Raw genomic sequence first — 26,881 nt, 5'->3', positions numbered from 1 at the left:
TCATTCCCATGCCTTCACAACAATAGATAAGTAGAGGTTAAGCCATCAAATCCAAGGTGTTGCAAGTCTAAGACAATATAAAGCTTGTCAGTTCAGTTTCATTTGATTAACTTGAAGACTTCTGAGAAGGCAAAGCTTCTTTGTGCAGATTGTGTTACCATGACACTGTGAGACAATGTAATGCATCCATATATTTACTTTATACACACATTGTATATATTTAAATGTTTCTATATATGGATTTTACATGGCCACATTTCCCATGTTTATTATTACATCTACCTGAGTTCACTCTGTGATTTATGAACCTGTTAAAACCTCCATCAATTATCATTTACAGGATCTGGCAATAATGTAACTGAAAATAATGATATCAATAAACCTTTAACTGAATTTAGAGAAAGTGAGAGAGATAGAGAGAGAGAGAAGGAGAGAGATAGAGAGATGGGAAGACAGAGAAAGAGGGAGAGAGAGAAAGGCAGAGAGAGGGAGGGAGAGAGAGAGACGGAGAGCAAGAGAGAAAGAAAGAAAGAGAGGAACAGAGAGAGAGAGAGGAACAGACATAACAAAATATGAAAACAAAATTAATGAGAGGTAAAGGGGAGGGGCAGAATGAAGCTGTGACAGAACTGAAAAAAAACAAGAGACTGAGAGAAAACATGAGAGAAAGACTGAACAAATGGGGTGAAGGAGTGGAGGGGTGGAGGAGTAAAGGGGTGGAGGAGTGGAGGTGTGGAGGAGGAGGGGTGGAGGAGGAGGGGTGGAGGAGTGGAAGAGTGGAGGAGGAGTGGAGGAATGGAGGAGGGGTGAAGGAGTGGAGGAGTGGAGGAGGAGTGAAGGAGTGGAGGAGTGGAGGAGGAGTGAAGGAGTGGAGGAGTGAAGGAGGAGTGCACAGGCCAGAGCTGTTTCCCTTGTTATCTTGAGTGACAAGCTGGAAACAAAGGCTCTATTAAAGCAGCTCTCAGAGGGCAGAGGGCGAGTGTGTCTTCCCTCGCTCCACTCGTTTATTCTCCCCCTCCCCCACCCTCTCCTTTTCCATCCAGTCTGTCCCTGTCCACGGGAGGACAGTTCAGCCCAGCTCAGCAGCACTGCAGGCTGGCAGGCAGTGGCTCGGAGCTCTCGTTCTGGGACACAAGGGCACACCCTGCACACCCAACCCAGCCAAGACACCTCCCCCTGGACAGGGGCGGGGTTAGTGTGGGCACGGGTCTGTAGAACAAGAACGCTAGCTATAGCAGACAACACAGTGAGAGTAGTTTCTATATGTTTGTACATTTCACAGCCAGGTGAGGAGTATCAGGGTATCAGAACTTCATCAGGGTTCAATCAGCATACTGGAGCAGGAGAACCTCTTACGTCCAGTGTACTTTATTGTCACGGGGAACTGACAGTTCCTACCAGTAAGAGGGCTTCAAAGGTCTACATGCTATAAATAAACCTGGACCATGGAGAATTGGCCATTAAGTACAAATGTGATGTACCTGTAATATGTCTCTGTATACCAGAAAAAAGCACACAGCTGTACACAAATTAACATGCAAATCCAGCAAAGAGCAGGCTCCACACACACACACACACACACACATACACACACACACACACACTCCCCCTTGGACGAGCATCCAATAAATACATGCTTCCCCAACACACACACACATACTCCCTGACTATGTTTTTAAAAGCCACTCACAAGAGACACAATACCTTAAACAGACACTCTTAATTAAACATGAGAGACAGTCAGGTATAAGCTTGTGCTTGCTGTGTGTGTGTGTGATGGAGCACTTATGTAAACAAAAGGTTTGGGTGTGGTCATGGGCCCAGAATAATGTGACCCTGCACAAAGGACTAATTAACAAGCTTGATAAGACTACAAAACACTTTAATTCGTACAAGTATATTGTAAATAGCATGACCTTTGCCTACACTGGTGCACCTTCTTCTGTGTGCAGGCATAATTAGCTTGTACTCCTCCGGTTTATTCAGCTCTGTGAGTGCTTTACCCATTCTGTAATCTCTCTCTCTCTCTCTCTCTCTCTCTAATCTCTCTCTCTCTCTGTGTTTTTTTCTTATTCTCTAGCCCTCTTACTGTGAGTATGTATGTTTCTCTTTGAGTAATTGGAAGACCTACTGAATGGGCCTTTAATGAGCTATATTTGCACAGAATGGCAGTTTCAGTTCCAGCCATTAATAAGGCAAAAGTAATCGCCTGCAGAACCAGGCACAATCTATACAGGAGAAAACCCAGAGCTGCTCTTGGGTCAATAATGCCCCCTTGGGGGGGGGGGGGGGGGGGGGGGGGGGGGGATGTGCGTCTTGTGTTCTTTTATGAAAGTTCCACAGTAGCTATTGTCATTGCAGGAGGCAGACGCAAGCACATGTACATCACTGCTGTGACGCTTTAATCTGAAATGCTCAAAATGTCAAATCTTTCTTCAATGTTTTTTTTTTACCTGAATTATTAACTTTCAAATTGATTATTTGTGTGTGCATGCATCTGTTATTTAATCTAGGAAATAAACTATAATGACTAATATTGCTATTGAAAGTTCACTTTCTCATTTCCATATTCCAATACAACAATTATAAAACATATAGCCATCACGAATAATTCTAAAATACTTTATCGGATCATATATATATATATATATATATATATATATATATATATATATATATATATATCAGTACTGAAGACTGAAGACGTAACATGAAAACAAGATTAACGAGAGATAAACAAAATGGTTTGGCAAGATTTTGTGCAAAAAAAAGCTGTTCTACCACAAAAAAGATGAAAACAAACCACACAGAGACATACGGAGATTTAGAAGAGGATGCATTCTCCTGCAGTGATGAAAAGAGACACTTGTCCTTTTGTTTTGGCTATATCCTGACCTGCATCGTGAGCAAAGAAAGCAACACTTCAAACATCTCTCTCCGTCTCCGTAACTGCTGATGAGCTTCCAGACTGTTAAAACCACAAGCTGAGTCATGCATTCCTAATCTGCAACCTAAAACATCAACTACATTAAGAATGTGCCTACTTCTAATTCAGTGCCATACAGTGCCTCTGTGATTATGCTTTTGGCTAATTATCTAACATTACATGTATGTATGTGCTAATGCTGAAATTTTCTCTGTATGCAACATAAACCAAACTTTTCTACAAGTATTTTAATAATCAATTCATCTGTCTTTTTAAGCAAAACTTCACAACTTTCCACCCATGTATTTTCTATCTTGGCCAAGATGTTTCCTGTAAGTCTTCTACAGCACTCTTAACATGGCCTTCAAAAAACTGGACAGCCTTTTCTCATCATCAGAACCTTTCAAATCTAGTGATTTTACAGTTATGGGCTTTATCCAAAAGCCTCCTGGAGCCATTTCCTCTAACAGTTTACAAACATCTGTGGTAAGTATACTGTGCTTTGGATGAGTTATTTTTTCTAGTGAGGAAGCCATTTTCTGTTGCTGTGGTCCTGTGCAGAGTTCCAGGCAGCATTAATGTAAAATGGTGCTGTATTTTAAAAGACGTCCATCGGGCACCATTTCTGATTATAATTGTAATTTGTAGTGAATTATGAACAGAGGTTTAAAAACATGCCTGCCATCTGCCACTCACAACGTGTGATTCCATTTATGTGTCATTTATGTGAATATGACATATACATAATCTTGACATCACTAAGTATTTACCGCTCATACAAGAAGGCCCTTGTAGTGCTGTGTCTTTAGTGTGGTGCACAGATACAATCCATGCCAAGTACTCCCTTGTGGATTAAGGTAACATCTTTCATACTTGGTCAATATCTTCCGTAGATGAAGAAACAAAATAATAATGAAATTTAGAAGAACACACGTCTCCATCACCTCCTTACCGCTTGCTTATTTATCTAATAATACAAATTCAGCCCTTTTGTTCTTCAAATTCCTCTCTATCTCTCCGAAGAACCCCCCACCTCCACCAACCTCATCCCCCCCACACACACACCCGCTTCACGGAGCAGTTATTAGGTGGTTAGGTAGTGGGTGGGTCTCGAGGGTGCTCCTCAAAGCCGACGTGGAGAAGCCCGATACTGAGAGAGAATGAAAGCCTTTCCATGTTCTTCACCTCACCCCCCACCCCCTCGCCTCCAACCTGCCTCTTCCTCTTCCTCTGTCTACGGAGCCGCTCAACTACCAGCGGTGGATAGGAGAGGGCCTCCTCATGCTCTCTTTGTAAGCATGTTATTGTTTAATATTTCATAGCAAGGTTCAATAAATAGCACTGCAGGATGAACAGTGACAAGAGTAGCAATAAAAATGTGGTTTAAAATTTGGTCATGGTACACCAGATGACACAGGTGCACTTGTGACACAAACGATGCCTCAAAGACTAAATAACCAAACAGCTATAGATAAAAGTTACCTAGTGATTCCTGGTCATAGCTGACATTTGCTGAAGTGCTGTATTAAGATGTGCTTGTATTATGATCTCCTGTGTCCCTCCCCCGTGTCTTTCTGTCTGACTCTGTGACTGTCTACCTGTCTTTCTGACTGACTCTCTTTCTGTCTGACTCTCTCTTTTCTCATGAAAGAGCTCCTCGTGTGGTTTTTGACACTTACAAATTAAAAATCGAAGTGTTCGACTGTTTTGCTTAATATGTACTGCGTGTGACTAAGAACACCAGCTGTCAGAGTAGTAACAGGTTCATGGAAGACACACACACACACACATGCTCGCCCACCTACACACAGACACACACACAGACACACGACTAACCCTCTCTAATTTTAAACAAAGTCTAATTCTATTTAGATATTTATATGTGAATTAAATGTATTGTATTTTTATAAGCTATTTTTTTGGACCTGAAGCATATGAATAGCAATTGTTGTTTTACAATCACAGGTCTCAAAAGCTCTTCAGAAAGCTAATCATTCCTCTTGCCACTCGTGTAATGATGCGGTGGCCACTGTAAAGAAAAACAATTGGATTTCAATCGGGCACCGGCAAGGGACACCTCGCAAAAGTGGTCCTATATATGGAATCGATGGGCGGCAGGTGCTGCGGAGACGAGCTCCGTGTGCCTGGCCCTTTCGCTGCAGCATGCGTCCCCCTGAGTGGAAGCGCCCCCCCCCCCGGCCGCATTCAGCTCCTGCCTCCACCCTTAATCAGGCCGAGAGGAGGGGGCCGGCGAACTGAGGGCAGCTGATCCATCACAGCCCGACTGCCTTCTACAGCCCTGCGGAGCTTCCTGATTAAAATGGCCCCAGCAAATTCAACCCCTCTCGCCGCAAAAAGTGAGCAAAGAGTAAATCTGTGGGATAGATGACGAACTGAAGAAGGCTCTCTTTAGGACCGCACGGAGCCACGGCCGTGGTGCGCTGGCCCGTGAAGCTGTGGTCCTCATTCTGCATCCAGCCTAAAGCTGCATGAATGTGCCGAGACTGCTCATAGGAACACACAGAGCACCAAGACTTGGGCTGATGTTAGTAGCCACAGGTTAATCAGGTTTGTGAAATCTGATGGCTGTTTTGTAGGACAAGCTAGCCATGATCGGGAATAATGGGAATATACAGGTAGTCTAGAACCTTGAGAACATGTGGAACATAGATCATCTAGAACCTTGAGAACATGTGGAACATAGATCATCTAGAACCTTGAGAACATGTGGAACATAGATCATATACAACCCTGAGAACATGTGGAACATAGATCATCTAGAACCCTGAGAACATGTGGAACATAGATCATCTAGAACCTTGAGAACATGTCTGACATACAGATGTACAGCCCTATGGACATTCTGACGTCTCCAGGTGGTACAGTTGCTAGGTGATGGTTGTGTTGCTTTTAGCCCAGTTCCACACCAGTGCAGTAATAGGGACGCGCCATGGTTTCACTTCCTCACACCAGTTTAGACACCGGGCACCCGGGGACAGAGCGTATGTGGCGAGACAGCTTGTGACCATCTTGCAGCAAGACAGACTGATAAGAGGCTAGCAGGAAGACAGCCGGGTGGTCTTACCTCTCTCACACCTCTGGCCCGTGAAGCCCTGAGCACACACGCACGCGTTGGGAGAGACACAGGTACCGCCGTTCAGGCACAGGGTGTCACACAGGGCTGGGGGTCAAACAGAAGTCATATTCGGGTCAAGGCTATTAGAATCAATTTTTAATAGATAAAAATTGTCAAAACAGATTCAAAATGAATGTTCCACACAAACGGTCACTCAACACGTTTTATCATGAGACGCGTCATGAGAAGACACACAGTGGGATATGTAACGAGGTGAGTACAGAGACGTACACACCGCGTAAGAAACAGAGAAGGGAGGACCCAAGTGCCGGTTAGTAAAAAAATGCAGAGCGTAAAAAACGAGCGATAACGCGCGCACCCACACACCTGAGCAATAAACAATACTAGAGAAAATTAAACACGACGCGCAAAACCGAAAATGAAACTAAACCGTGCGAGCACGGTAGAAATACAAACAGAAAACAACACGGAATTATCAACGTGTAAGCAGACCAAAACGATTCAGCAGTGATTCGTCTCCACAAGCTTCCTTAAGAAGCCTATAAAACAGCTGAGACGAATCACTGCTGATTATGCTGATTTATGCCGATTTAGTCTGGGACTGACTCGGGTGCCCCGTGCGGAGGTAGAGGGCGTGGCATCCGAGCCAGCCCTGACAGGATATAAGAGTTCAGGTTCAGCAGAGGTAAGGCTCACCTCTGCAGACAGTGCCGTTGCCTATGTACCCAGGTTTACAGGAACAGCTGTGTCCCCCTACGGTGTTGAAGCACAAGGCGTTCTCATCGCAGCTGTGCTGTCCAGACGCACACTCGTCGTGTTCTGCAACACAGAGCAAGAAGGAGAGAATGATGGAATAAGATGCATGCAAACGAAAGCCCAAGCTTGGACAGTTTCACTTTGAACAGCTGTGTTGCGCGCTGCTGTCCCAGGCCAGGGAAAGATAGGGGGGGGGGGTGGATCTCAGGAGGAACGTGAGCCAGGAGATCTGATAGAACAGCATGGCGGACTCCTCCTGAGGCCCGGAGACCAAGATGAAACTGCGGTGACTTTCGTTTTTTAAGATTGTGTAAAACCCATGCAAACAGTCCAAGACACTCACGCATGCACGGCAACATCTTGTAAAGCTAAAGTTGCCATCTCTGACCTCCAGCTCACCGTGAACTCTCGGAGAGACCTTTATCTATGAGAGAGCTTTTCCACTTAGTGTGTGGCAAGCATTTAATAAATAATCCTCTTTGATTCATGTCTAACAAGAGCAAAAAAGTTCTCAAGGTCATCTCATCTTCAACAGTTCCCAACAAACCCAAATGATGGTTAGATAATTAGCTTAAACACTAATGATAATGGAACAGAACTGTTGATTCAGTGTGATCATGGTCATAAGGTCATGGTCATTCAGGACTATCAAAGTAAGGTATAACATAAGCAATCCTGATCTCAGGATAAAGTTATGCTTGTATGCATTTCTACAAGAGACAATATTATTCGTGCAGAAGGTCCTGTATCACATCCTGTCCAGTTTATTTGCACTAGTCCATTATCTGACTTACAGCCAATTCCAATAACAGATAACAACTAATAAAGGCTTCAGTCACAGCCAGTATGATATATTCCTCTATAAAGGCCTCTTCCAGTCTGGATGGCTCCTGCCACATTATTCCTGGTAAGTGTCTGTTTTATTTTGGAGACTGAGGTTCAAATTGAGAGGGGGGGGGGGGCTGAGAGGCAGAAACAAATAGAGAATGGAGAGTGTGTGTGTGTGTGTGTGTGTGTGTGTGTGTGTGTGTGTGTGTGTGTGTGTGTGTGTGTGTGTGTGTGTGTGTGTGTGTGTGGATTCACTAACTTCAGGAGAGCCAGAGTATGACTCATTCCTGCATGAGTGCTCTCTGGCAGAAACTATATGGAGAGTCTGCACACAGTGTAGAAGTATGGCTGCTGATTCCTGAAGGTATATACTACAGAACCTGAAGGTACATGCTCTAGAACCTGAAGGTACATGCTCCATAACCTGAAGGTACATGCTCTAGAACCTGAAGGTACATACTACAGAACCTGAAGGTATATACTCCATAACCTGAAGGTACATGCTCCATAACCTGAAGGTATATACTCCATAACCTGAAGGTATATACTCCATAACCTGAAGGTACATGCTCTAGAACCTGAAGGTACATGCTCCATAACCTGAAGGTATATACTCCATAACCTGAAGGTATATACTCCAAATACTGAAGGTATATACTCCATAACCTGAAGGTACATGCTCCATAACCTGAAGGTATATACTCCATAACCTGAAGGTATATACTCCATAACCTGAAGGTACATGCTCCATAACCTGAAGGTACATGCTCTAGAACCTGAAGGTACATGCTCCATAACCTGAAGGTATATACTCCAGAATCTGAAGGTACATGCTCTAGAACCTGAAGGTACATGCTCCATAACCTGAAGGTATATACTCCAGAATCTGAAGGTACATGCTCTAGAACCTGAAGGTACATGCTCCAGAATCTGAAGGTATATGCTCCATAACCTGAAGGTATATACTCCAGAATCTGAAGGTACATGCTCCATAACCTGAAGGTACATGCTCCGGAATCTGAAGGTATATGCTCCATAACCTGAAGTTATATACTGCAGAATCTGAAGGTATATGCTCTAGAACCTGAAGGTATATACTCCAGAACCTGAAATGAAACTTCATCCATGGTTCCTGTATGAATGTCCAGATGAAGGAAGGATCCTCTCAACGTTTGACCAGGGAACTGTAATGTTGAACATACTATGTTGTCTTTTTAGAGAATACTCCAGGATATAAAAGTATAACAGCGCTAGAGCATAAACAATAGAGTAGTACTGAGTCCACCTTCACCTCACCAAGACTCTGTTACTACTTACTCCGTCTCCCTCACTACTGTATCAACTCATATGTGTGTCCTCCTGACAAAGTAACGTAATTCAGGGGAGTGTAACATATCTCTCACACACACACACACACACACCAAAGTTGGTATCTCTTGCAATGAGAATCTGAATCCTATAGCAGTTGTAATGGAGCGGGGATGAGGTGTGATATCGAGCAGTGGGGACATTAACCCAAGGTCACAGGGCCTGCTGACACCCCCACCGACACACCACATGCAGCTGCACACACACCGACAGCACTGCAGACACGCTGACACTTCCTCACCTCCTGCCAGTCAAACGTATTCTCTCTCTCTCTCTCTCTCTCTCTCTCTCTCTCTCAGCCAACGCGCTGCCTCCCCCTCTCTCTGTCCCTCTGTATCCCCACCTCTCCCTCTTTCGTTCTTTCTACCTTTCTCTTTTTTCAGCTTTGCTTGTCACTCCTTGTCAGGTACAGGAGTTTGCCTTGGTCTGACGGGACCCACTCTGTCAAGTCTAATGCTGGCAGCGCACAGGGACCGTGACGTTCCTCAGAACCACAGAACAAATCCACAAGGTCCATGTCATGAGCACAATGGCACAGGTCCGCAGTAACATTAGGGATTAATATACAAGTGGGGTGAACATGACAATATTTACAGTATATAAACTGCTTGTTCCTAATGCTGTTTATGTTGTTGACAGCCCCCGGGGAGTGGCTGTTCTCCCCTGCTCTCTCTCTCTCTCTCTCTCTCTCTCTCTCTCTCTCTCTCTCTCTCTCTCTCTTTCTCTCTCTCTCACCTCTCTCCTTCATCCCATCTGCTGAAGCACTTGCAGACATGTGGAGAGCTGTGTCTTCTCCTTGTGCCCTGCATATGAAAGCTGGACTCTAATAAAGTCCATTTATTTAGGGCATGAAGACGAACTGAAAACAAGCCAGCGTGGAAAAATAGAGGCACTTTAATGCATGCATGCTGGACGCCGTCACCAAACACGCATGCGTGGCGAACAGCAACAGATGTCATGCCTTATAAATTTGGTTTTCTTATCAGGCCACGCAAGATGTGTCCTGGAAACTCAAACCTTTCTAGGCGTTAAGGCACGAGCACGGAGAGGTTTAGCCTTAGAAAGCCGACATTAAAAAGTGGCTCGCAGTGCACCCATCAAGCTGTGCCACTCCTGAACAACCCCTGCCATCATCTCCCAGACGGTTCCCGCCCAAAAAAACCCTCCTAAAACAGGAACCAGGCACAGTCTGTGGAGCGACCTCGTCTGACGGGACGCCGTCGTATAACTAGAAGCCGAACAGTATTCATTACCCCATTACTGACAGGTGCTGTATTCACAGCCACACAAGCATAGCCCAACTGCTGTGATCTACTGTGCCTTTAGAAGCCCGAGGCTCTGGGCGAGCGTGAGGACCAGGAAGGCAGAAGGATGAGGAGATAGAGGAGAATCGGGCTTCTCTCTGACTCACAGTGGCTGGCGGCCACTTTGAAATGGCCCGCTCTAATCCGCCGTCCCCCATGAGCCCTTGTGGGTAAGACAGGCAGCTGATGAACACACACGCACCCATGGTTTACACACACACACACACACACACACACACACACACACACGAACACACACACACACACGAACACACACACACACACACACACACACACACACACACACACACACACACCATTCTGAGTCAGGCAACACTGTTGTCATTGGATTAAAGCTTTGTTGCACACCTCTAGACAAAATCTCTCAAAATACACACACACCCACACACACACACACACACACACAAACACAGAAATCAAGAGAGAGTAGGGAGATGGAGAAAGAGGATAGGAGGTCAAGGTTTCCCTTCTCAGGGATTAGAGACTAATCTTTATTAGTGCTGGAGCACTTGAGGCTCTGACTTATCTCAAACAAGAGAAGGAGAAGCGGGCCAACCTTGTTCGTGACATCCCGACCTTCATGTTGATGAAGAGAATGGAGCACTGATGATTTAAGAGAGCCAATCAGGATTGGTTTCTGAACATTCAGTGACCCAACACTGAAGTAACAGACGGGCACGTATTATAGCCGGACTAATGTCGCTGTGTGCAATCGCGATGTAGATACACAGCGAACATGTGAAATCCGATGTTAAAAATGAGTACAATAGTTTAAAATCATTTTTAAAAAGACAGTAACAGATAGAGTATGATTAGAGGCGGTGCATAATAAAAAACAGCATGTTACAACTTTGAGAATATTAGTGCAGGTTTTGCATAAAGGCTTGAACAACCTTAGCAGTGCAGCCTGCTGCCCACCTGTGCTGGGTGGTGTTTTATAGATACAAATACAGCTAAATCATCTCTCTCTCTCAGAGGCCAGAAAACAAACTTCAGTGGTATGTTGTCAGCAATTAACTGTGTCTCCAGGGGGATATAGAGAGAATGGTTGTTTTATCAGTGTAGTATAAGAAGAAATTCCATGTGGAGTTGGATTAATATAGAGATTGCGGTGTGTGTTATCCACTAGTAATTAGGGAATAGAAACTTTCTCTATGGGTTAACATTCGACATTCCAAGCCAACAGATGTTCACTAGACATTAATTACAACACCTGCAGTTGAGGTACAAATCACCAACACCAGAGAAGGCGAATACAAATATTCTGTGTGTGTGTGTGTGTGTGTGTGTGTGTGTGTGTGTGTGTGTGTGTGTGTGTATATGAAAGAGAGCAGTTCATTTTCCTTTTCCTTCAAAGCAAAAGCACACAAGACTAATCCAAACCTTTTCTCCCGGAACAGAGCTGAGGAAGCATCTAATTAAAAGTTGGACTGTTTTTGGAGCATTTCAGCTAAACGTAGAAAGGCCTTTGATTCTGCTGGCAGTCCGTGATAACTGTGGGAGCGCTTTTCCCTTATAACGCTGGATTCAAAGCGCGGGACAAAAATAGTGTGCGGGGATAGAGGGCGATCGGAACACAGGGCTGCCACTGCTGCCACGACAGCACGTCCGTCTGCTGCCAAAGCCACCGAGAAACAATTGAGAAACAACCGAGACTATGAAGAGCTTTACAGCAGACCTAGGCAAAAAAAAATAAAATTCTTTAAAAAAAAAATCTGATTTTGAAAGAGATAATTTTGTTTACACAATGCAGCAAACACAAAGCTAAGGTAGAGTCAATAGGGCCTTTTTGTTAAAAATGGTAAATCACCTGCATAATAACCTCTGTAACATGGTAGCCTTGAATCTGGCCTGACCTGCAACCCCTCTCCCCCGTCCTTATTTACCACAGGGTATGTCATTCGTGCACTCGTTTAAATATCGACGTCATGCCGTAGTTCTTGTGTTGTGGTGACATGTACGATAACAGGGTCCATGCTGTCTTCATCAGGCACAATATACCCAGTGAGTGTGCATGAGCAAACCCATAACTACAAAGACAGTACTCAACTCTGGGCCAAAAACATGTGATAATTTGGATTTAAATGTTCTTCTCAGACGGAACAACTGGAACGCAGCCCTGTTGCGGCCTGCATGATAGCGTAGCGTCGCTGACTCTTAATAAGCTCTTCTGTCGCCTACAAACTGAAGGGAATCGGGAGTGGCTCGGCTGCGGAGGGCGAGGATACCCCCCTCCAGAACTTCATATATCATCCGTACGCTTCTCTACCGTCACACACTTTCCTGCTACACATTTGTCCTGCTCTGTTTTTACCTCCAGGCCTTGATTATACAACGACCGGAACAGAATAAGAAAACAGGACTCAGTCAGACGCGACACACTCACAAACGAAACCAATAAGATGAGCGTTATCACCATACACACCAGGCCTCCGAGACAGACGCTCACGTTGGGCTGGCTCCTCGGGGGATACTGAGCACAATATCCGACGCCTACTTTCATTGAGCTCCCTATCGTATCGCAGGAACGTGAAGCGTTAGCAGAGCTGTGATGAACTGTTGCTGTACCTGTGCTGCTAAAGTTGGAGGAAGATCAGACAGGTTCCCACTGATTCTATTAAGCAACACTGATTTCCCATTACATGGACAACTACGTCTGAGGAAATGCCGATCCAGCCTGTGTCTGTGTGAAGGGAACGCTCACAGTCCTCTCCTCCACAGATCCCCTCAACGTCACGCTCTGCCATTTCCAATCTCACAGACTACCTCTTGGTCCCACTGGACAGCACACGTGCACATGTTTACCGCTGGGTGTGTATGGAGCTCTTCGTGAGGTCTGAATGTCTCCATAATGTTCCCATGATGAAAAATACGAAAACAAATATGTTACCGTGGCTGACAAGATTTTTGTTTATTTGAGGTTATCGTTTAGCACAACGCAATGGAACTTCCCGGCACACCCAGTTAACAGTTAACACAGAATACATGTGTATCATGTATTGGGGAGGGGGAGGGGGGGGAGTGTATCTCACTATCTGTACCAAGAGAATAATGGTACAAGTATTGCTCTGTCTCCATAACTCATTGTAAGGACGACAGCCATTTGACTGCAGAGACCACCTCTCTAGCAACAAAGTCATTAAAGCAGAGGCAGAGAGAGGGAGGCTTAATCACACAAATGGACTTTTAGAGGGGGCCGCAAAGCACTGGGCGGCGGCTCGGTCTAATAGTGATCTATCTGACAGGGTTGGGGTAAAACTGGATCCATCACTTTCTTGATATTGATCTTCAGGAGATCGAAAAAATTTGAAGATGGAAATGGTTCATCCACCATTTCGTCTGGTAGATGGAGCACTGAGAGATCTTCTCTACCGACGAGCTGGTGTGTTTGACTCTGCTACATGCACGGAGAAGTGAGATCATATATAAAAAGCTGTTCTAAAAAAGGGGGTCTGAATGTGATTCCATGTGACGTTGCTGAACTTCCTGCCAGTTCACTGAGGGTTTGTGGGATATGGTAAACAGTGCATTTCACATAAAGCTGCATAACGACTGGCAAGAACAAAAATGAGACCCACAGAATAACAGATTTGTGTCCTTACAGAGCGAAACTCGCAGGGATGAACTGCATGCCTAGTACCTTTAACGCTGTTACAAATCTAGTGCAGCAAAGAAAATCTGGATCAAAAAAAGGAAAAAAGACAAGCAATGCATATATTTCAATGTAAATGTGTAGCGAGCATCTCTAAATCACACCCACAGACTGTGTGTGTCCTCAATGACCAGACACGCCCCAGTCATTCTACACAAAGAGAGACATGCACACAAACACTCTCGGTAATTTCCTGGTCAATCTAATCACTGTATTTGAAGGCAGTAATAGAGGACAGTCCACACTAACGTCCCCGGAGTTCCCACGTCCCTCTGAGCTCCACTGCATAAGTGGCTTTACCTTCATAAGCACAGAACGGAAGTGGTTCAGATCAACCGTATATATGTCACCGGAAACCAACTGCTCCTGGCTCTAATCCAAGACAATGTCAGAACATCCTATTGAGTTATTGAGTTAATATTCCACATATTTGAAGCGTTTGTGGTGACCTGGGAATCACCAGTTCTTTGGGCGAATAATAATGATGCACCAATTCATTTCACACATCCCTCCATCATGCACTCAGCACCTCATGTGCGGTGTGTTGTGTGTTGTGATGTTTGCTGTCTGCTGTGTGTCGTGTGCTATGTGTTGTGTTGTGTGATGTTTGCTGTCTGATGTGTGCTGTGTGTTGTGTGTTGTGTTGTGTGATGTTTGCTGTCTGCTGTGTGTCGTGTGCTGTGTGTTGTTTTGTGTGATGTTTGCTGTCTGCTGTGTGGCGTGTGCTGTGTGTTGTGTTGTGTGTTATGATGTTTGCTGTCTGCTGTGTGTTGTGTTGTGTGATGTTTGCTGTCTGCTGTGTGGCGTGTGCTTTGTGTTGTGTTGTGTGTTGTGATGTTTGCTGTCTGCTGTGTGTCATGTGCTGTGTGTTGTGTTGTGTGATGTTTGCTGTCTGCTGTGTGGCGTGTGCTGTGTGTTGTGTTGTGTGATGTTTGCTGTTTGATGTGTGTCGTGTGTTGTGTGATGTTTGCTGTCTGCTGTGTGTCGTGTGCTGTGTGTTGTGTTGTGTGATGTTTGCTGTCTGCTGTGTGTCGTGTGCTGTGTGCTGTGTGTTGTGGTGTGTGATGTTTGCTGTCTGCTGTGTGTCGTGTGCTGTGTGTTGTGTTGTGTGTTGTGATGTTTGCTGTCTGCTGTGTGTTGTGTTGTGTGATGTTTGCTGTCTGCTGTGTGTCGTGTGCTGTGTGTTGTGTGTTGTGTGATGTTTGCTGTCTGCTGTGTGTCGTGTGCTGTGTGTTGTGTTGTGTGATGTTTGCTATCTGCTGTGTGTCGTGTGCTGTGTGTTGTGTTGTGTTGTGTGCGTCTCTTACCAGTACAGGAGTAGTCATCAATGCGGATGTATCCGGTATGACAGAGGCACATGAAGGAGCCGGGTGTGTTCACACACATGGTGTTCTCCCTGCAGTAATGCTTCCCCTCCGCACATTCATCTATATCTGCAAGAAAAAAACACCAGCAAAGACTTCAGCACAGCACACTCTCAGACCACAGCACACTCTCAGACCACAACACACTCTCAGACCACAGAACACTCTCAGAAAATAGCACTCTCAGACCACAACACTCTCTCAGAAAACAGCACACAACACACTCTCAGAAAACAGCACACTCTCAGACCACAACACACTCTCCTCTCAGACTAAAACACACTCTCAGACCACAACACACTCTCAGAAAACAGCACACTCTCAGACCACAACACACTCTCAGACCACAACACACTCTCCTCTCAGACTACAACACACTCTCAGACCACAACACACTCTCAGACCACAACACACGTTTCCGCTCCAGAGAAGCTGGCAGCAAACTTTGGTGAGAGTGATGCTGGTCACTCTGGCGATGTGTATTTCAGGGAGCTCACGGTTCAGTCCCGTCACTCTGCAGCCCGAGGCGTGTACAGGGAGACTGCAGCACTCTACCAGTGTGGAACAGAATGAAAAATTTACCTTGGGTAGCCAATTAGGAGGAAACCTGATCATGCAGGCAGATACTTCGGCTAAAGTCAGAAAAGGAGCAAACACTGCTAGCACACACTGGGTCGGATTTAATCTGATATCCAAAAGAGTCAAAGGTTACAGGATCGTAAATCAAATCTCAGACCTATCTAATAAAAGGCAGATGAATTTTCGCAGATGATGTTCTGAAAGTTTTATGCCTTTGTGCCTAGAAGCTCATAATGAAAGAAATGAACTTGCTTCACACTCTTGTCCTTGGATACTGCTTGAATCACATCTATGTTTTTACTTCACTGAACCTTTGCATGTTCTCTCACACATTCCTGTGTAAATTCTCAAATTTTCCTTTTTACTTAAATGAGTGTTGATGTGTTTCTACAGATGTGTCCAAGATATTCTCATGCATTATGAATTTAAATCTAATGAACACAAGAGCAAAACAGCAAGTGGAATACTCCCCATCTCTCTCTCTCTCTCTCTCTCTCTCTCTCTCTCTCTCCCTCTCTCTCTCTCTCTCTCTCTCTCTGAGAGTCCCAAATAACCTTGAACCACTCTCAGAGCTCAGCACACTCAACACATTCTGGTGCTGGAGGCTACACCTCACACCTCACAACCCTGTTTGGTAATGGCAGGGAGGCTGGCAAAGGCAGCGCTCTCCAGCAGAGGAAGGACACTGAGCTGCACATCCTGGTGGTTTATTCACTGGCCCTTCACACACACACACACACACACACACACACACACACACACACACACACACACACACACACACACACACACGCACAAATGAGATCCACAGAATAACAGATTCATGTCCTTACAGAGCAAAACTCGCAGGGATGAACCGCACTCACTCACAGCTCAGTTCATCTGCTTATTCACTACACATCAACCTGTGAATCACACCGTCCACCCGTCCATTGTTAACTTTCCTGCCCGGGAGTCTAATACACTCACCAAACAATCACCAAACATTCCTCACCACACATTTTCACCCAGGTGCTCACAACCACCTCTGTAAACATTTCTCCCAGTGCTCTGAGTGAACGTTTACCAGAGGAGCAGAGTGTCTCGCCGTGTTCTCACGCAACCACAAACGAGGAGCCAGGTGTCCACTTCCATTTTTTTTAAAGATGTCTGATTACTCCAGACTGGACTGCACTGTGGCAGGACTAGGAAACACCATACAGCAGGGGTACTCAACTAAATTTGTCCGCGGTCCAATTTTGGCAGATAGCTGTGACCTGAGGTCCGGGGCGGCGGGGTTGGCGAAAGTAAGTTGTTGAGCGGGGGTGGCAAACGTAACACTCGTGACGGAGTGTTTTTCAGTAGCCCTGAAGTAAATGCTCCGGTTTAAAATTAATTCTCCCGTCATAAATTATAAATATGTTTTTTTTTTGTCCGTATCCAGTTAATCAGGAATTGGGATTGGGTCCGGACAGGACTGCGTTCGGGTCCGGATCCGGACCGCGGTCCGCCAGTTGAGTACGTCTGCCATACAGTAACTCCATAGCTCCGTACAGTAACACCGTTACGCCGTACACCAATGACAAGATTACTGGTCTGAACAAATGCCGTACGTACAAGCAAACAAAACCTGTTTTCAAATGTGTTCACGACATCAAAGACTTCTGAATGACACCAGCGTATATTCATAACAACACTGAGGTCCCATCCCTGTCTTCTTGCCAGCCATTGCTTTCTGCATTAATGTCTAATTAATGAAGGGCATCTGATTAGAGACAACATTGGACTGATGCCCAGAAATGTCCAAGATTGAAGCTATAACTTTAGAGATTTAACTATATATACTAACCAGTGGATTAAAGCCATGAAGACTAATAGTCCAGTACCAATCTTTTGGGAACTTAATACTAATGCACAGTGTAGCAGTTGAGCATCTGTTACTGGAATGATCTTGTTACAATTTAGGATTCGTAGTAATAAAGGTCCATGTTGGCTTGCTTACAGTAATATACCTTACATGAAAATGAACTATTACCTGACTCAAATGAATCAACCCTTTAAACCCCACATACATGCCAGTGGGTTCCTGGCTCACTGTTGTGTCTCCATGCCTTTAATGTTAACAGTAACTAATAAACATAGTTACTGAGTTATTCATACTCATTCATACATGAGTTTTTCATATTCATACTGCAGTTAACAAAGCTGTATTTAAGAACGCTTATTCCAGCTAGGGGCTGTCGTATTCTTTGTTACTGTTTATTGGGTACTTTTATTCCCATGGTCCTTTATGTTGTACTTTTTTCGCTGTCACAAAAAAGGACTAAATTGTCCTTATATGTAAAAGCCTCATAGGAATTGTATTTGTAATCCTTCACCATCTAAGAAACATCAACCAGAACATGTCTGCTAAAACAAGCTATCTAGACAGCCGTAATACAGACAGAGGCTGTATTACACTACATAAACAGAATGATAGAATGAAGAATACTATCAAGATAGAACTGCATCATATACCACCCAGTGATGGCTTAGCTACCTTGAAAAAGTAATGTGATTACTGATTACTCCTTTAAAAAGTAACTTAGTTACATTACTTATTATTTGATTTTAAAAGTAAATATGTTAGATTACAAGTTACTTTAGTAATTACATTCAGCTGCAAAATTAGAATTTTTCCAATACTCACTTTATTGGAAGTGCATTTTTAACAGTAACAATGTATTACATTGTACAGTGTTGCTGCGCGGTATTATTTGTAAATGTATTTGTAAACGTAATACAAGTGAACTATTCAGTCAGACAGCTATTTGTTACCATTACAATTTCAAGCTGTCACGTTGAGGACCCCGGCCCCTCCCCTTTGGGCGTGTGTAAACATTGTCCACGTGCATTGTCTGCGTCAGTGGATATTCGTGGTTGGGGTTATTATGTCGTGTGATTAATAAGTCTCACCTGTGAATCGTCTCGTGATCACGTGGGGCTAATGTGGTTTGTCTATTTAATGTGCGCTCGCGCAGTGTCCTGTGCTCGTCGTTGTCTAAGTCTACACGTTGTGTGTGTCTGATGAGTGTTACTTGTGCGCTATTGCGCAATACACGTGAAAGATTAAAAGTGACGTCAGTCGAAAATAAGGATTCTGTGTCTCGTCCTTCGCCGACCCACGAACGTCACACAAGCATATTTACAGTATGTACGTTAGCCAAAATTCCAGCACTTTTCAAACCTGGAACACAATGCAACATTAAAATTCGTCAGTGTAAATGTTCCTTCCCCTGTTTGGATTACAGTGTAATATTATGTGTAACGGGTTTGTAAGCATTAAATATATAAAGTAGACATTCAATATGAGACAAACATACTTATTGTGTCCGTGTGTATGAGCATGTGCAAATGTGTATGTGTGTGTGTGTGCGTGCGCATGTGTGTGTGCGTGCGTGCACATGTGTGTGTGTGTGTGTGTGTGTGTGTGTGTGTGTGTATGTGTGTGTGCGTGCGTGCACATGTGTGTGTGTGTGTGTGTGTGCGTGCACGTGTGTGTGTGCGTGCGTGCACATGTGTGTGTGTGTGTGTATGTGTGTGTGTGTGTGTGTGCACGTGTGTGTGTGTGTGTGTGTGTGTGTGTGTGTGTGTGTGCGCGCGCGCCTGGCAGAAGCAGAGCGCCGAGGTTCAGCACAAGCCCCTCCCCACCCGTAACCTGGGCGACAGCCAGTCAGGCACGCAGCACGTGGAACTAGATCTTCTGTTGCCCTGCCTACACTACATTCTGCTTCCATGCAGGAATCCCATGACCCCCACATGTTAGTACTGTGTTAACTCCCATGACCCCCACATGTTAGTACTGTGTTAACTCCCATGACCCCCACATGTTAGTAGTGTTAACTTTCAGTAACTGGTACGGCGCTCTGAATTATGAGCTAAAAACAGGCCCAGCTAAGTACGAGCTAACTAGACTTAATTAATATAAATGCATTTTTTCAGCAAGTACTTCAGCCCTGTCAAATACCACTGAGCCATGATTTGATATGAATTATTTCACTGCTGCGACAGACTTGCCTAACAGCCGCACTACACAGCTTATAACAAGTCTCGCTAGTTCACTCTAATTAGCCTTTGTGAGCCCCGGCTTTCTTGTCTGGAGCCCATAGGAGGGACACACACGTTGAGAGGCACTTGAACACACAGCCTTAATATGCATTCTGTGAGGACTTTAGCTGACAGAATACCTTGAAAGCACCTTGGATCATTACGCGGATTTGGCAAGGCGTCAACAAAGCGCTGTTGACAGGCTGAAAGGGAGTCGTCGACGGCGGCTACGGCAACGGCGGCGTGTCCCCTGAAGGCTACTGTGGCTTCATTAACACGCGCTTGCAGGCAGTCAGTCACCTCGCCGTGCGCCCCGACTCCCACCACCAAACACAATAAGACACGATGAGGCAAATAACCGCGTGAGCACTCTCGGAAGGCGAACGCACCGCGCCGGGTCAGATTAATGCTAATGAATGATGTTGTTGCATCTAAATTTCCCACTAGCCCAATGTGCTGGAGGTGTGTGTGTGTGTGTGTGTGTGTGTGTGTGTGTGTGTGTGTGTGTGTGTGTGTGTGTGTGTGTGTGTGTGTGTGTGTGTGTGTGTGTTCTACATGTTCAGCAGTGCTGGCCTGTTTGAATATGAGATCATCAGTCCTGATTTAAGGTGTCGTCCAGCAGACATCAAGGAAATCAGGAGTGAGTCCCAGTGAAGTCCCAGTGAGTCTCCAGCCTTCGTGTCACACTGAACACTGAACCTGCAGGCTGAACCCTGCAGATCTATTCCATGTGTCACTGGGAATCGCTGGGTCAGCATCTTTAATGAACTGAGACCTCCATTCATCAGCACCATCCATTCAGAACGGACACAAGTACGGACTCATCCGGCGAACTCGTGCGCGAGTGTGTCCTCCACGTTGCAGTTGACACTTGTCGATCTGGGTGCCTGCTGCCAGGTTTCTCATCTGGGTTTGCTGGTCGTTTCGAGCTCCGCATCCACACACGAGCTCAGCCCGAAGGTGGGTCGGGCCGGGCCGAGGTGGGGTCGTCTGCCGGGGCGGAACGCCGCTCGCTTCCCGATGTCATCTCAGTCTTAATTACATTTGGGATTCTGCTGTTCCTCTCCAGTCAATGCCAATTACCCCTCCCTCTGTCTACTGGCCCTCCTGCCACCTACTGACATTTTACACTCAAACTCAATCAGATAAAGCCTTTCAACAGGTTCTGACACGGTCGTCCCTCAACCGGGCTCCCCGAATCCCGTAGATCCACAAGGTAGCAATATGATTTAAATTACATTTCATATAAAAAAATGTTTGCACAAAAACAAACTAACTGTAAAATTAACCCTCACCAAAAGCAACCAAGAGTATCTTTCCATATAACATAAGTGCATTCTGTGTAATTCATGGTAATGATGACAGAAAAGCTCTGACTACCCCCCCCCACACACACACACAAATACACACACGGCGTGAAACATTTCAGCATTTCAGCAACCACCATTCAAGACAGTTACAGCAAAGATAAATAATGCAAAATTCAGTACAACTCATAAAAGTAAGACGTCTCATTCAGTCTGAGGGCATCGACATGCTTTGCTTTGCTTAGTATTTGTCCACTCCTGTTGCAAGTCAACAAGCAACACGGGTCTTCTGGACTGCTCAGCCATACCCCATCCTTCATTCCACACGGCAGTCCATCACTGATACGCAGCTCTCTCCCAAACAGTGTTTGCTGTGTTGGAAAATGCAGCTTCTACTTGAGTGCACCCGGGGAGAGGAGAAATCGAGGCTCCCTGCGTTTCTGTCTGACAGAGCTGCATGCTGTCTCTAAAGAGCATCCCCTGAGTCTCTACCCTTCCACCAACTGCATAAAAAATTGAAAGGGGACTGATCTCATCGTCAGAGGCATCGTCTATTTTTAGCTTTAGCGATGTGGTTGACGACTTGAAAGAAGAAGCTCTCCGCCGTCTCCGCCACCCCAAAAAAAAAAGTTTCCCCTGCATCTCGGTGGATGTTGAAGAACAGGAAACCACGGGGAATTAATGAGGGGAAGGGCAGCGGGAGAGGCACACCACGCACCGCCTGCAGAACGCAAGTCGCCTGAACGTTTTGGACCACGTTTGGCACAAACATTAAGCTTGAAGTATTAAAAATACACTCAGGATTGTGATTTCTTGCTGCCTCACCATTTAAGGCAAATAATCACGTAATAAAGAAACAAAATACAGCTAATAATTCACTCGTGCCTTCAAGTGGACCTCAAGTGGTGCTCAAATGGGGCTCAAATGTAAGAACAGTGAAGGCTTGTTCCCTTCATCAGCCCATTTCAGCTCAACTCAGAAGATATCATTTCACTGAAGCCTTGGTTTAGTGCCACTGTTTTCAAATCAAACTTATCATGTCTCATTTTTAATAAGTCTGTGATAAGTCAGTGGCAATTGTTCAAAGTACTCAATTAGATTGTTTTTTGTCCTGTTATTTGAAGTATTCTTATGAATATTTATGTCACAAAGATCTGTATAAAATGGTGGTAGAATGCTGGGAGAATAGCACTGGTCTTTGTTCTACCTCTTTAAGCACCTGTTTTGCACATGAATGGGGCAAAATATATGATGAATTGGCCTTAAAGTAGGTCACTACTATGTTATCTGTTCTACCAATGGAGTTTTTCTAGGTTACACTTGGTTTGTATTTTTGCAAATACCCTCTAGCCATAAAAAGAACCATTTCAATATCGCCAAACTCATTGTAATAACATGATTATGCCAAGTAATATATTTCTAATGAAGTTCTCAGTAGCTAATTACTCTCACAAATAAAGTATGCTTGCTGTACAGTAGATTAGCTTTACAGAGTCTCTAGGGACTAAATACTACAGGTTAAGGAACTCATTTTGCATTCCTAGAAAGTCCATTACTCTAAGCGGAGCTTAGCTCAATGAGAACCACCCTGCTCTGCATTCATTTAAGTCAGAATTGAAGATAGCATCTTTAATTATGCATATTCGCCTGCTCATGTGTAATTACCTCACCAATGTCCACGTGTCATATGTAAAAGCGTCGTGCCGAGACTGATGGCCCATACGTGTCGGCGTGGGTTTATTTCGGGCTGCAGAGATGAACTGCTTTCATTAGAGATCTGTCTAATCTGCACAGAGGTGGCAGCAGAGCCGTCCGCCGCGAATCATTAGCCATGCTGGAAAAGTGGGGCACGCAGAGGGCCAGCGAGCACTGGGGCATTGTGGGGATTTCAGAGGTGCGGGGAAGCTGGGAGCTGCGCAGGTGAGACACTGATGACTTACTCCTGCCGGCCGAGAGCATTCTCCAATTAAACTGGCCAAGGAGGGCGGACAGGAGAGGAAGGTATATGTCTACTGATCTCAGATCAGGTAATGCAACAGGGGGCAGGTGTGCCAGCAGGAGCCATGCATCAAGGGAAGACACCTTATTCTTAATTACCCAGCAGTTAAACACTAGCTTAGGGCAACAGGAGTATTATGGGATGTTTTCCGTATTAATGGAGGGAAAAGACTTTAAAACTGTTAATCATCGCTAATTAAAAAAAGAAAACCCTGCAGATAAAAATCTTTTACCTTGTGCTCATTACAACCTCACAAACTTTATAAAACCTATAAAAGAAATGGTTCCCTTAAAATAACCTGGGTGACAACAGTATTTGAGGACGTCCTACTTTATGCCTTTACCAGTTTGATATCTGGTATGAGTCATTTTCAAACACCAGTTAAAGAGAGCGAAATCTTGCGAGGACGCTGTTGATGTGTAATGCACAATGAATCCCAGTACAGCAGCGTTCATGTTCAGTGGTGTAGGTGCGTGTCAGAAACTCTGTTGCATGTTATCTCCAGCATGGAGATATCTCCTTCACAGTAGGCGTGGTCCTGGAGAACTCACCTTCACAGTAGGCGTGGTCCTGGCGGAGAGGTCGGAAACCCTCCTTACAGCTGCAGCTGGACCCAGCGTCCAGGTTCAGGCAGTCAGAGTGCGCCGCGCACACGTGGCCCTCCGCGCAGAAATCATGACCTTTGGGACACATGCAGGGAGACGACGTCAACGAGACACGGCGGAGCGGAGGGGAGGGTGGAGGGAAGAGAGGAGGGGAGAACAGAGGGGAGAGAGGAGGGAAGAGAGGAGGAGAGAGAGGAGGGGAGAGAGGAGAGGAGAGAGGAGGGGAGAGAGGAGAGGAGAGAGGAGGGGAAAGAGGAGAGGAGAACAGAGGGGAGAGAGGAGGGGAGAACAGAGGGGAAAGAGGAGGGGAAAGAGGAGAGGAGAACAGAGGGGAGAGAGGAGGGGAGAGAGGAGGGAAGAGAGGAGGGGAGAGAGGAGGGGAGAGAGGAGAGGAGAGCGGAGGGGAGAGAGGAGGGGAGAACAGAGGGGAGAGAGGAGGGGAGAACAGAGGGGAGAGAGGAGGGAAGAGAGGAGGGGAGAACAGAGGGGAGAGAGGAGAGGAGAGCGGAGGGGAGTGTCCACAGGGACGCGACCTTTGTTCTCACAGCGAGCCAAAAGCTTTGAACTAGCATTGTGTGACCAACCATGGGAGGACTGGGGAGGACGGCGAAGACACTCAGTGGACTGGGGAGGAGTGGGAGGACTGGGATGACTGGAGAAGACTGGGGGGAACTGGGGAGGACGGGGGAGAACGGCGAAGACACACAGCGCAGCTTTGACTTGCCTAGCGCCGTTTTAGCTGTGAACTCTAGAAATACGGCAGACTTAAAGCCAACTAGGGCTGCTAACATTCTAACTAGAATAGCCATGAGCTATATTAATCAAACCATCTGTCTCCTTCTGATCATCTCAGCATACGTCTGCCACCCAAAAACGGATCACACTGGTGTGTCTTCCCCACTTGCTCCTGTAGACCCAAACTAAAGAGCAGTGGTGTAAAACAGACTCACCTCTACACACTCTGCAGCACCTGTCTGTGGTGGTGATCTGCTGTGCTTCGGGACAGTGGAGATCAGGGCAGTCGCCGCTGTTCTGGACTCTGTGCATGGTACGGCTCTGAGGACACACAACACACTCGGCTGACCTACTGCGTGTAATGACAGCAAAACAAATGTTACCCCAAAGCCCCTATTAAAGCTAATCAAGAAATATACATCATAATGCATTCATTAGGATTTGCAAAATGTTTAGCACATGTACTAAATTTGACTGATAAATATGGACTGCATGCTGGGATTTCGTACCCTGCATTCGTAGAGTTGACATAGTCCACTGGGGTGATGAACAGCTCTTCTGTCGCTTTCCACCAACTCCTGCCCAGAGAACAGGCACATAACTGCACACACACACACACACACACACACACACACACACACACACACACACACACACACACACACACGCGCACGCCCCAAAACAAACATGAACACTTGGGGGACACCATGATTAAAAATGCACCGGTGCAGTCTGTCTGACAACGTGTTCTCCCCACATGTTGACCAGCACTGGGACCGGTCGGTTCAGCACCACGGAGAGCTCTCTCTGATGGCACAACAATGCAGAGGGTTGCCACAACCAGACTGCCAGCACACCTGAGCACGTCACTGCAAGCCACACCTGAGGTCACTCACTCTAATCAAACCAGCAGACCGCTCCCCATAGTGTTACCCTTTACATGTCGTCCGAAGCTTTGTATGTTTAGACCAGCTGGAGGACTGGTGTGTGACTGGAACTAGCTGAACTTCATCACAATCTGTCCCTTAACCTGCCAGGAAAGGCCTTTTGCTTCTGAACGTCTGCCCAGTGTTTGCACTGCAGTGTGCGTTAGTGTGGCGTTCCCACAGCCAGCACTGGGGCCTCATATAGCACACCGGGACGACTCTTCAGGGAACTCCACTGTAATCTGTCCAAATTTGCTCATCTTCAAGATATCAATAACCCCAACATGAGAAGCATCAGGTAGCAATGTCAATACAAGTGAGATGGATCGTGTTCTTTTACAAGGCACATTCCTCTGAACAGCATGGGACTATGAGAAAGCTGTTGCAATTTGCTAAAATGATCAATTTTTCTCAAGAGAAATCAATCCTTGTTTTACCATCTGAAACATTGCAAAAAACTAGCAAACTTACAGACGCATCATTAGTCTGCATGACTTCGATGTGAGTTGCCAACGAACAGAAGCACTCACCAAATAGATGCTGCTCACAGAGCTAATTAAACAAAGCAGCCCCTAACAAACTAGCAGCCACAGCCAATGACAGAGATGGGAGTTCAAAACGAAGCAACATTACTTGTTGAAACACTTCACTTCTTATAAACATGCATGTGAAGGGGTGCTTGTTAAGAAGAGAGCGGTTTAAAAAGAAAAGCTCTTTACAGAAGTTCTGTCATTCTCCACACAGAGCTGTTAATTAGGTCTGATTTGCTATCATGTTTAAGACACCGAGGGCTGTGATACGCCATAGCAAAGAATTAAACTTGCAAAAAGGAAATAATTAACTTGCAAAGGTGCTTATAATCTGTGTGTGAGTGCATGTGTGCATGCTTCTGTGCGTATGTGTGTGTGATTGCGTGCGTATGTGTGTGGGTGTGGGTGTGTGTGTGTGTGTGTGTGGGCGTGTGTTCAGCCTCTTACAAAACAGTTCTACAAGGTTGTTCATTAAATCTTGCTAGAATCCTAACTACTGAATCTACTGAAATAAACTGAACCCAATCAAAGTTACTAGCTTATGATTATTTTTGAAGTTTGAGCTGAGAATAGTTACGAAGAACTGTGTGTGGGTGGAATAATGGAATGCAAAGAATTCCACAAGGCAGAAACGGTCCAGGGTAGCGCTTCCAAATTTTTTACTAATATTTGGCAAAAACTGTCAGCACATACCTCTTAAGTAATGTTTAGAAATTAACACTGCCTTTATACATGCAAGATGGGAAATACACCAATCTGAAAAGAATTCACACGGATGAACAGCTGTAGCATATAACATGCTCTTTGACATTAGTTTAT

At 45.3% G+C, this 26,881-nt stretch overlaps 1 protein-coding gene across 1 annotated transcript in view; it reads right to left on the bottom strand.

The window, feature by feature from the left end:
- The window catches only part of nell2a (neural EGFL like 2a), a 61,254-nt gene that overhangs the window by 20,024 nt on the left and 14,349 nt on the right, over positions 1-26,881 (bottom strand). The window contains exons 10-15 of the mRNA XM_077007159.1: positions 25,116-25,207; positions 24,822-24,927; positions 23,818-23,946; positions 15,260-15,385; positions 6,720-6,842; positions 6,012-6,107 (exon numbers count right to left, since the gene is read on the bottom strand). Of these exons, the coding sequence (XP_076863274.1) occupies positions 6,012-6,107; positions 6,720-6,842; positions 15,260-15,385; positions 23,818-23,946; positions 24,822-24,927; positions 25,116-25,207 (672 nt within the window). The remainder of the gene's footprint in view (positions 1-6,011; positions 6,108-6,719; positions 6,843-15,259; positions 15,386-23,817; positions 23,947-24,821; positions 24,928-25,115; positions 25,208-26,881) is intronic.

Source organism: Brachyhypopomus gauderio, chromosome 5 (assembly GCF_052324685.1).
Source record: "Brachyhypopomus gauderio isolate BG-103 chromosome 5, BGAUD_0.2, whole genome shotgun sequence".
NCBI classification, from domain to species: Eukaryota; Metazoa; Chordata; class Actinopteri; order Gymnotiformes; family Hypopomidae; genus Brachyhypopomus; species Brachyhypopomus gauderio.
The sequence above is the reverse complement of the archived record's forward strand: the minus strand, read 5'-3'. Positions and strand labels throughout refer to the sequence as shown.